The sequence below is a fragment of the Convolutriloba macropyga genome, unplaced genomic scaffold (assembly GCF_964194025.1).
Source record: "Convolutriloba macropyga unplaced genomic scaffold, txConMacr16.3 SCAFFOLD_2426, whole genome shotgun sequence".
NCBI classification, from domain to species: domain Eukaryota; kingdom Metazoa; phylum Xenacoelomorpha; order Acoela; family Convolutidae; genus Convolutriloba; species Convolutriloba macropyga.
The window spans coordinates 17,730-30,000 of record NW_027453324.1 but is presented as its reverse complement, the minus strand read 5'-3'; the positions used below and the strand labels follow the sequence as shown (position 1 = coordinate 30,000).

General features: G+C 35.0%; 1 protein-coding gene across 1 annotated transcript in view; it reads right to left on the bottom strand.

Moving 5' to 3' along the window:
• Positions 1 to 12,271, bottom strand: part of LOC142358211 (uncharacterized) — a gene marked incomplete at its 3' end in the record, with an annotated part of 28,100 nt that overhangs the window by 1,409 nt on the left and 14,420 nt on the right. Inside the window, exons 2-4 of the mRNA XM_075409661.1 lie at positions 10,724 to 10,940; positions 9,446 to 9,605; positions 164 to 273 (exon numbers count right to left, since the gene is read on the bottom strand). Coding sequence (XP_075265776.1) covers positions 164 to 273; positions 9,446 to 9,605; positions 10,724 to 10,940 — 487 coding nt within the window. The remainder of the gene's footprint in view (positions 1 to 163; positions 274 to 9,445; positions 9,606 to 10,723; positions 10,941 to 12,271) is intronic.

The window sequence follows — 12,271 nt, the reverse complement described above, 5'->3', positions numbered from 1 at the left end:
AAAACGAACAGCAATTAGTCCAAATATTTATCGCTAAGGGGACTCCGAACCAATCATCTCTAGATATGCAGTATAGCGTGTTAAGCTTTACACCACATCCCTAGTAAAGTGGTAATTCTTTTGGGATTATATAAAAGCTAGCTGTTGGTTGTTACAATTTTACCAAATATGAGGCGCAGTTTCTGGTTTTGGTCACGCACGACTCTGTCCTTGGGAGTGAACTCCAAACACATCACATTCAGAGTCTTCACAAAGTCCCAATCACCCTCGTGCCTGCAAACGTCACAACAAATTTGCCAATCCTTTTTTTCGTTTAATTGGAACATTGTTCGACAGCATTACATCCGGCAATTCAAGAATAAGTCATTTATACAATACACTGACTAGTTGAACACCCGGGATGACCCTTCTTAGATACCATATCAAAGACCATATATGGTTCCATCCAAGTCTAAGCAAAATTTCTTGCATGAACTTGCTGTGGTTTCCAAGAAGCCGTAAATGATCTTTGGTATGATTTTCAAAATTTTACATGAAATTGGTAATTTAGGCAGATCAGCACGTTTTCGATGGTTTTCCCACCGATGGAACATTTTATGGTCTTGGATATGGTATCCAGGAAGCCATAATGGTCTTAGATATGGAACTTCAGACAGCATATATGATCTTGGATATGGTTTCTAAGATTCGGCAAAAAGATTCATTTGTTCTTAGGAATATTACTCATGCCCGGTTAGAGACATGTACCATGTCCATGTTAAATGCACAATATCAGACACAAAAACAAGTTTTTCACTGCGTTTTAACTTATCTCTGCAAATTTCTCTCTGTTTCTTTCGTTTGTGTTTTATTATATTCTACTCTGCAAAATACGTAAAAAATTTCTTACCATATTTCAGCGCATTATTACGCAAAGCTTTTGGGCAGAAATGTTCGAAAATACAGCGCTTTTCCTACTCAATTTTTGGAAAGTTCCAAATATGTATGCTCATTATTATGAAGAGCTCGAAAAGATGTACGGACCCTGTAAGGCATCAAAAAAGCCCGAGAGCTCCCATATGACTCATACACCGAAATTGTTCGAAACATATTGTATTTCTTTTTAATCATATATTGTCTAAATTGTCTGTCTAAATTCTCAGTTTTGGTTTCCCTCTAAATTCACTGTCAGAAAAAATTTGTACAGCATAAAGTTCCCACCTCATTGTTCGCATTTTTTTGTCATTCTTGTGACCTAAAAGACAAAGGATGATGTTTCATCATTAATTTTCAAATGCGACTCCTCAATGAAAAAAAAAATTACACAGAAAAATGTTTATAAAACATAACCTAGGTAAAATTTTTTGCAGCCTAAACTGAAGCTTCAGATTTTTAAACTAAACCCATGTACCGCTCTTCTTAATGAGGTCAAAATGGGAAAATTTCGTGATATCTGATTAATTGCTTTGTTGCCAAAAAATGAAAATAAGGCCAAAAACAACCTCAACACATTTTTCTTTAAAGAGAATACAAAACAGCTAATAGTGATGTTCTTTTTTCAACTTTGGCAGAGAAATTGGTCAGATAGAACTGTTTCTGAACAGAAACGGCAATTTAGAGAAACTAGTAAGTAGAAGTAGAAAAAATTGACAAAATAAAAAAGACTTATAATTTTAAAATTGGTTTTAAACTCAGTTAGTTTTTTAAATTGAAATAGCAAATCGCCAAACCCTGAGCATTCAATTTAAAGGAAACTAACAATGGCTGGGTCTCTAGTAGAAGGCTCTAAGCAAAAACAACGCTTGAAAAGAAGTTTTTCAAACACTTTTTACAGTTGTTAGTAGACATGATAGACCAGGTAAGTCACTAGTTTGTCCTAGAAGAGAAATATGAAAGATCTTATGAAAGAATGAGTTGATTAAAGAACAAAATGAGGAAAGAAGGAGTTATGAAACTCGAATGTATTAGCATTTGACAGACATTTGGTGAAAATTATATTGGGATCTTTTTCGTTTATGTCCCCCCCCCGCCTAATGTGTGCATATTATTTGCACCCCCAGACGCACCTGATAACTTTTTACATAATGATTTAATATGTAATGGAACGTGCTCTATCACTGGGGGAGTATAATGTACTGGGGGGCACAAACGGAAAAGATCCTTAACTTTTCAGAGAAGACAGTAATAATAATTTGAAGGAAATATGACCGATGTATTAACTAAGTAACATATTTAATTGTTCTTGTGGTGTAAGCGGATGCTTGCTAGGCTTTCAGGTCATAATTTTGTTTTTATCAAGTTTTTACGGCTTTTTCTGAAATGAAAAACAACAAATAAGGCTTCCAATAGAATCAGAAATTAAGTAATTTTAGTTAACTCACAATCAACGTGTGTAAAAACAAGAACTCATAGCGTTCAAAAGTCTTCACGTCTTCAGAAAGATAGCCCTGAAATCAAAAATATTTTTATTGGTGGTCAATGCATTGGTTGTGCAATGAGACCATTGTCTGTTTACACTTAGTAAACACGCAAGAGCTCAATAGGAAGAGAAAAAGTTGATTCCAGAAAAAACTTGATTATCAGAACTTAAGCGTTACTTGTATGGCATACAGATTGTCGGTTTTTCCTATTCGAGCTGCAAAATTAGTGATTGTTTGATTCGACAAAACAAATTGTCAAAAAAAGTTAACCTGATAAAAAGTCTGTATTCTTATATGCATTCATTGAAGGTTAATTAAAACAGACAAACAACCAGAGAAATTTCAAACATTAGATTTGATCACAATGAAAAAAGATAACGATGTCTTTGCAATCTTGGTAAAAGTGTTTCATTTTTGAGAAAAAAAACGTCATAGTTTTCGTTGAATTTTTTACCCGATCGTGCTCGAAAAACTAAACCTATCTTACAAATAGGAATAATATAACAGTAATTATCATAATTGAGGTTGAGAAAATAGGACCAAATATTCAACAAATCAGAGAGTAAAAGAGTATTTTTTATATATTACTATAAATAAACAAAGTGAGGCCTAATTTTGACAAACAAAACCGAGAGAAACAATTCAGCTACCATCTTCTCATGCTAAAATTAGGATAAATGCAGTTTTTAGACAGATGCTAAAAATTGCATCGTTAATTAATGTCATTTGACGTTCTAATGATAACAAAAAGGTCTTTGTACATCATATCGGCCAAGATTAACGCAAAAACCCAGTTGGCTGAATAGTTGCTGTTAAGATGGGATGATTAAACGGTCACCACTAAAACCAAAAAACAATTGAGAGGTATACCGACTGGATCTAACAACTAATGGACTTAGATTTTAAGTAAGTGAAATAAAAAAAACCATTGCAGAAATTTGTAAACGAGAAGAAACTACAACACAAAGTTGATACAATGGACGAGATAAAAACGAACTAGGACGCAAAAGAATATTTAAACAACAACACATGAAATGCACTTAAAAGCAGAATATTGGACAATTTCAAAATTTTGATTGATCATTGAACCAACATAGAAAGCTTAATTACCGACAAAAACTCACCCAAGTAGAGAAAATTGTTGAAAATCCGAGAGACAATCAAAAGAATTTTTGAAACGAGAAAAGAAAAACGACGAAAAATCAAATAGCGATCAGAAGATTATTAGAGAGGTTACAAAAATAAGCGATAAGTACAATAAGAGAATTTGAACCACAAAACGAGGAAACAACAAAAAAAATCGAAAAAAAAACAAATTTCTAAAACAACTGTAAGGTTGAACTTCTGATAAAGGTATAAAGTGCTACATAAAAAAGGTTGTTCATTTTTTTTCCACTAATAAAATTAGGCAACCTTTCAACTTTCAGCACAACAAGAATTTATCATTTCAGACACGACAAAAACAGACAGAGGGTTGTTGATTTTTTTGCTAACTGATAAATGTGTTTAAGTCGACTACGTTTAGAACTAAACACAGATGTTTTCAATACACCAGTGGGGGACAACGCAACATACTAAATCCCCATACTGCGTTTAGACAAACTTGAAAATCCTTTAAAAAATCATGCTTTTCTGCAGTTAAATCTCAACCTAGATACGGCAAAAAATCATTGCGTCCTCTCTACAATAAGTGGCCACATAACGGGAAAAACAGAAAAATAGACAAGCTCTACAGATTGTCAGATTTGGCCGCATTTTTTTCAATTAAAAACTTGTAGAACTGTGAGCTTAGAAACTTGACCCTTCCGAGCCAATGCTTGCTGGCAACAAGAGAGTTAGAAATTAAAGATTACTACAGTGCAGACAATATACAGAGGAAACAAAAATACGCCGGAGACACAGCATCTACCAAAAAAAATAATTTTTCAGAATTGATTCAAATGTTTCAGATAAAACATAAATATTATGGGTATCCGTTCAAAAATATACAACAGAGTCGGCAAATTGCCGTAGTAGCTGCAAAGAATAGACTTGCGTGCTGTATAATAGATATAGAAACAGATAAAGATCTATATTGGAAAAGAAATCGAGGGCGCTGAAAAAGCTTGGTGAAAAACATTGAGCGATAAATTAATAAAGCTTGTTAACATTCACTCCGCTGAAATCTTTTATCAGAGACCTTTACTGCACAGATAAACTCTTTTGACTGTAAACTAACTCAAATTAAGTTTAAGTTTTAAAATGCAAAAGTCATTTTACTGAGTGAGGTAAGTCACGTGTGATCAAAATCTAATCAGGCAAATGATCTTAAAAACTCTGACGTCACACGCGCAAACACACTTTTTGTGAGGAGCAAGTAATTCAGAAAATTTGACTTTATCAGCATTGGTTTGTGAACAGATGCAAAACGAAAAAGAGCGTCAGACGACAAAACAAAAAAACCAAGAGCACCCCAATATAGCTCCGCTCAGCTTACAGCTTCGCGGCTATAAAAACTAATTAAATAAATCATCGCACTGTCTCAGCCAAAACGTTAGATTAAGTAAAGTATTTTCTGGGATCGGTACAGTGTCTCGTGAAGATTGCATCAAACGCAATCAGGACACTGCAAAAAAAACAAGTTCTCTTGAAAATGAGGAAAAGATGAAAAACAAGCATATGAAAAAAAAAATACAAAATTAGATAAAGCCTTTGAAACTGCGACATGAACAAAGAAACGGTATTTTGAATTGATGAAAGTACAGTCGGACTTATTGCAATATTTTACCAAAATAAATGCGCCAATCGCGGAAAAGTTTGGACGAATGAACAGAGACGAAGACAGTTTTGTCTGAAAGGTATTGTAAACGGTTGCCAATTTTAAATTGGATTCCATATTTCAAACACCATCTTTTCGGTAAAAGATTTAACCGAAAATTTGAGTACAAGGCACTAATTGATGTACTCGACAAAGAAACCGACTAAAAACGAATTACTTCAAGGTTTTTGTCCTATATAAGGAAAAAATTGCATTTGTCAACAAAAAAACGTAAAAAAAGCAATCTCTGAGTCATCAAGTGAATCAGACTACTCGGACACATCAGAGGCAAATGCAAAATTGCATCCATTGCTAATCAACTAATTAATTAACAATAAATTAGGCAGCCAAGAAACGGATAAAAGTTTGAGAAACATACCTGGCGCTGTTGGATCTCATCGACCAACCGTAATAACTGAGAAAAGTGAATAACCACTAACAAAATAGAAACAGAGGAAAACTTCCAGCAGCCATAAACGGACACCAACTTTCCAACAATCCCGTCATACACGAATCAACTGATGCACGATTTCGTCTTCATCTAACATTTTTTGGGACACAAAAATGGAGAAGTCAACTGATCCTGACAACACGTCACGCGACAGCACACTATCCAGTCAAAACTCAGAAAAATAGATAACATTAAGAAAAAGCGAGATACATGTTTGGAAGCTGATATAAAACAAGCTAGGCCAGGTAAGAGAGTCCCCGAAAATCTAAACAAAAAATGATAAAAAATGCAACAAGGGTAACAGAATATGAAGGTTATAACTATTAATGAGTGAAGATCCTCCAATACCCCGGGTCAACGATCATACAACTTTCTTTGATTTCGTACTAGGTCATATATGATTCTTAGTAATCATACTAGGTCAAATATGATTTGTATGAATTAATGATAGTCATACAAGGACCATATATGATTTCCTCGAAATCATACAGGGATCATACAAAAAAGTTCTAAGACTGAAAATTGTATAATTTTGATTTTCTATTGAAGTTGAAAAAATTTCTTGGAAATCATATAAGGTCATATATGACACATAATACATAGACTGGTGCCACAAACTATCGTATAATGTAGTCAGAGGGCTTATTAAATTATTATATCGCATTTGCAATCCACATTTAATTCTTTGTGTGCGCTAAAAGAGTTACTTTGTGGTTTAAAAATATTCAGAAAACGAATTTGAGGTTATATGCAATTTTTTTATTATTTTTTATAACTGAGCATTTATAAGTATAAACTGGCTTCAGATTATGTCAAAATTTTTGTCATCTATTTGAACTTACTCTTATATTTACTGCCCAACTTTGCGAATGATATTGTACGTTAGGGTCTTTTGGCAGATCACAATATGAGGCCGGGTATCATAAAGGTGATACCCTACCGAATAAAAAGGAAAAAGCATAAATTGTAAAACAATTTCAAAAAATAGATGTAAAATTCTTGGTGTTCGAACTCAGATCATATATGATTTCTTGGTAATCATACAAGGATCATATATGATTTATTTGACTTCATACAAGGATCGTACTAAGAAATCAAGTACGGAGAGTATGAAATCATATATGATCCTTGTATGAAATCAAAGAAACTTCAACCCGGGACATCACTCGGGTCGTCTTAAAGCATAAAACCGAAACCCAGAGACAAATCTACCAAGACATGGCCGGCTCTACAATCCCGTGGAACCAAATGTAAATATGATTGTTTTTCAGGTTAATTTCTTCTTTTGTTTTATCGTTTATGATTAGTTATTGGTCGACTGGTTTCTTGATAAAAATACATTGTCCAAAATCTAGACTTTTGAGCAAAGTGGGGGCAATCTATACTCTGTTTGGCAAAAGTGGGCTATCAAAATAATTTGTATTGACTTTAATAAGAGCCTCGACTTAGGTTCGCCTCAAAATTCAAACTTTTAGACACCTCGACCAAGTAAAGACTAAGAAAATCATTTTAGTGTCGAAAATGTCTTTTTGGAACAAAAGTTATTGTAAGTTATTGTTCAATAATTGCAATTATGTGCTCGTACAAATCGTATTTGACATTTACAAAAGACTCAAATGTGATCCATGAAAATAGTTTTGTTTAATAAACTGAACCCTGAAAATGGTCTTTATTGACACATGAGAATAGCTTTGCATGAATATTACATTTGGGGATAAAATCATGAAAGGAGAAAGCTCGAGCGCTTTCATCTATGAAAAGAACAAGCCGGGACCTGTGAAAGAGTTTTGTAATGACTTTAGGTATCCGCTCGACCGTGTAATTTCAGTCAACTCTGCCCCCTCTTCACTTTTTATGTCTTTAAATGAAGTTTAGATCTTGACTAGGGATTTACATTGTCACGGAAAGTTTTGCGTACAACTATTGAAGTCCTTCTGAAGCTTTATGTTTCAGCAACACAAAATTAGGTAAGAAAAGCTAATTTATTGCAAGAAACTTTCTAATTTACCCTTTTTGTTCCTCTTCTTGTCTGAACCAACAGCCCAGGTTTTGGTCCAGACCCAAATTGAGCTATGATTAGACCCAATCGAGCGCACACCCCTGTGTTCCCAGACCGAAATTACAGGGTCTGGAAAGCGGTTCGAGCGCACAATGGTCTAGACCATGGTCTGATTTCGGTCTGATCAGAGGTCAATTCGGTCTGGAAGGTCTGATCACAGTCTTTATAGTCTGGACCATGGTCTGGGTTCGGTCTGATCAGAGGTCAATTCGGTCTGGAAGGTCTGATTTCGAGTGCATTATTTTTTCAATTTTTTTGTTTTTTTATTGAGGGATGTTGGCTCTGCCAAGAGGCAACAATAAAGCAGCGTTCCGATCAGAGACTCATCTAAAGTCCGATGACTCTGATCAGAAACATGGAGTCCAGCTGATAGCAAATGCCGGTCCCCACAAGAGGAAATTTTGATTAACTGAAGACCACGACGTTTCTTGTCGGAAGCTGTCTAAGTTCATCCATTGAGTCAGAAATAAGAACTAAGTGGTATGGTAAATAATTTTTTTTCCTCAACAGTTAGGTTTCGTTTTCATTAGCAATATTTTCAGAATTGGCTTTTCCTTAGATGATTTTAATACTGCACACAGCAGTTTTTATGAAATGAGTATATTACAGCAAAATTAAGAGATTTGTTCATTATTAAAATCTTTCTCTGATCAGACTATTTTGAGCGCACTTGAGTCTGATCATAGTCTTATTAAAGTCTGGGCAATGGTCTGAAATAGAATCTGGACCATGGTCTGAAGATGTTCTGATCATAGTCTGTTTATAGTCTGGACAATGGTCTGAATTTGGGTCTGATCATAAGCACACTATATTCTGGACAGTGGTCTGGGCTCGGTCTGATCAGAAGACATTTTGGTCTGGAAAGTCTGATCGGAGATCATTTTGGTCTGGAAGGTCTGATTAGAGGTAGCTTCTGTCTGGAAAGTCTGATCAGAGTTCATTTCAGTCTGCATAGTCTGATCATAGCTCAATTTGGGTCTGGACCTAAACCTGGGATGTTTGAATCAATCAGAACACTCTATAGGTGTGAAGTAAGACTGCATTTTTTAAGATAATATGTGAATTTGCGACCTCAGTTCGAGGTTGCCGGCTAAAATTACGTAATATATGCGCTGACAACCTCTGAAAAAAATAAGTATCGGCGAAAAATCTAACATAATCATCCGCAACTCAATAAAACCGTAAATAAGAACCGTAACTTAATGATTGCAACGCTGCTCAAATTGATATAACAAGCGTGCGTTAGGATAACGTTGGCCTTGAATTAAGATAAGAAAATTTCCCATAAGTGATATATAACGTTAAGTTTTGCGATTTCGCCAAATGTTTCCCAACAACCAATCCTATTTAAAAAATAATGGCACCTTCTGGGTAGAGGAGTCGTTCAATGGAACCCATACTATTTTGGTAGTTCCGCACAACCATAAGGATGGTAAAACAACCCGAGATTTGTCTATTGGGTCAATGCTCAAAAAATTGTTACACAAAACAGTTGTAGTCATAAAACTTTCCGTCATGGAAAAGTTTTAGCATAGAATTTTCATTTACGGCAAAGTTATAGTTTACCAATCTTTTAAATTTCTTTTTGGTTTATGAAGTCAATGGTCCATAATATGAAAGTTCTATGATTAAAAGTTTTTTGTCAACCCGGGTGTGCTTTCAGGCATCGAAACAGGAGTAGACGTGTTTAAGTTATGATCGTGGTTTGCTGATGTTTAGTTAAGAAACTGGCTGATTACCTGCAGTCCTCTCCGTTCCACTGGCAGAACTTGATGAGCTCTGTGAGGGATGAGGAGGCCGATCTGCTGAGGAGGTCAAAGTTTACAGCCGACATACCAGTGTCACTGAAGTCAGGGTCAAGATACTGTTTCAGTGTTTCATCCAGTGTCTCTAGATAATCTATACACATACAAAAATCAATCAATTTTATTATTAATTGAGCAAACAGTATAAAATAACTGTTCTTGAGGGTATATAAACAAATTTTTTCTTTACAAATATTTCATTCCATACTTTCAGCGATCCTTTCTTAAACGATATTTTTAAATTTCTCCCAATTAAAGCTCAAGTTTTATATGGGCCTCCATTAAAAGTAATTTTTAACAAAGTCCCGTTCTTATTTTTGAAGGCAATGTTGATGTTAAACGGTAAATGTCAATAGATTCATTAGATGCACTACACCTCGACTTATGAAAAGACTTTATAATTCTAGTAGGGCGTCCAATATTGACTAAAAATACACCTTTCAGTTCCTAGTTAAAGTCCATGTATATAGTCATATTTGGGTCGAGCTAAAGTCCAGCAGCTAAAACTTGGGTCGAGCTAAAATCCAGAAACAAAAATTTGGGTCAAGCCGAAGTCTAGTTGAACGATTAGGTCCACCTAAAGTATTTTCAAGGGCTGTTTGAGCCGAGCATGGTCTTTTCAAACCACTTTTCAGTCACGTTTGGTCTTTTCATTAGTCGAGGTCTGAACCTGGGTGCTAATTTAAATTGATATATATCAATTAATATTGATTGAGCCAATGGATATATGTAGACATTGATTGATATACAGGCACACACACAGCACGGTGCTAGGACAATAGATCGAAAGACAACAGATCGAAAGTGAAAATTGGGACAATAGATCGAAAATTAAATTGTTTAGGTTGCGTTTTGGCCAATCAGATTTGAGCCGCTCATTTATTATGCAGCAAATAAGTTATGTTGTGATATTTTGTTCGGTTGTGATAGATTAATATCAAGTCCCACGGCCGCTAAGGCATGGCCATGGCTCGCGAGGCATGGCTATAATGTGGTAAATATATTGCAGCTCGCAGATAATGCTCGATTTCAATCAATAAGAATAGAGATTGATTTTCGATCTATTTTGTCGCAACTTTTCTGTTTTCGATCTGTTGTCCTTTCGATCTATTGTCCGATGACCACACAGCACACGCGTAAGCGCACATAGAAACTTAAAGAATTTACTTGGTACAGGTATTAAACAAAATGTAACTCTGTTATACTCCTTACTTATGCTATATGCGTATTCTGGATTGGCTCTGGCATAGTACTCGTCGTAATACTGGGTCACTCGAGGATATTTGAGGATTGTTTGAGTGACATTATGTCTGAACTCCCATCGCATGCTCTCAAACATCTCATTCTTGCTCATCTGTGTTAAAAGACGACTCAGAGGTCCAGTTTTCCTCCCCGGAACATCCAGCACTGCATTCCATTGATCATCTTCCTGCAATTATAACTGGTTAAATATCCACAAATAGTTATATCAAAAACTTCTATTTCCTCAAAAAATTTGATTTTCAAATTGAAATACTGTAATTATTCCCTTTTTCAATTCCTATTGCTTTAAAACAATCTATCAATGTTTTAATTCAAATGGACATAAAAATTGGTTCATTATCAGTTGAAAACTGTTAATAAAGCTCAAAAAGTTTCAGCGATCGAATTTTCGATATTGATAAGAATCTTGCAAGATACCCATTCGTCTTACAAGATCCTGCAAGATAAAAGATTTCGTAAGATCTTGTAAGATAATAATTTTTAGCAAGAATCTTGCAAGATAACCATTTTTTTGCGAGAATATTGCAAGATCTTGCAAGATAACCATTTGGTCTTGCCTGGGGTTACTATTTCCTCTTTAGGACATCCAAATATGGTTCACCAACATTTTCTGCTCATTTCTTTGTCGATACTTTCATCTCACCAGCAGAAAGAAGTTGTTGCGAAAGCTGATAAACGTTTAACTCAATAGTGCACGAGCAACCCTTTTGATGTACGTGCGACGACAGTGCATGTGACCCTCGGAGCGCTACCGATCTCTTTCAATCGAAACAGTAGAGTAATAGAGTAACATCCGGGGTTCTTTTCTTCAATTTTCCAACACAAATCATCCGTTTTTTGTTCCGACCCACTTGTGGGGGAGTAGTGGATAAAACAAGGCCACCAGCCACCAGCCAACTTGGCCATTTTCCCTCGCAAAAACTCGGGAAATGGACCAAGCCGTCTGCTAACTGGTAGCCTTGTTATATCCACTACTATAAGCACAATCAAAAATAAAAATTAGCCAAAAATAAGCCAAAACCCGCATGCTTACGCACACCATGCGCACGCGCTCAGTTGCGCATAGTTTCCTACTCAGAATAATGCGCAAGTATGCGGATATGAGCTTATCTCTTAATTTTTTCAAAAATTTTATTATGATTATATTTCTAGCTTATAATTTTATTAAATATAAGGATTGAGATAAGGCTGGAGATAAGGCTTATCAGGGAACCTGCTTCGCAGATAATATTTATTAATCTACTCTTCTAATAATTTGTCTATATATATATATATATATATATATATATATATATATATATATATATATATACATATATATATATATATATATACCTTCGGCTTTTAATTTACGATATATTAGATAATATCTATGATACTCTGATTCTTCTTTTATTTCTTTATCAGGGAACCTGCTTCGTAGATTAATGCCCCCGGCCAGATCTATATATTTATGAGACTTTTTTATATGGCTCTTTAACCCACTAAAGCTAATAA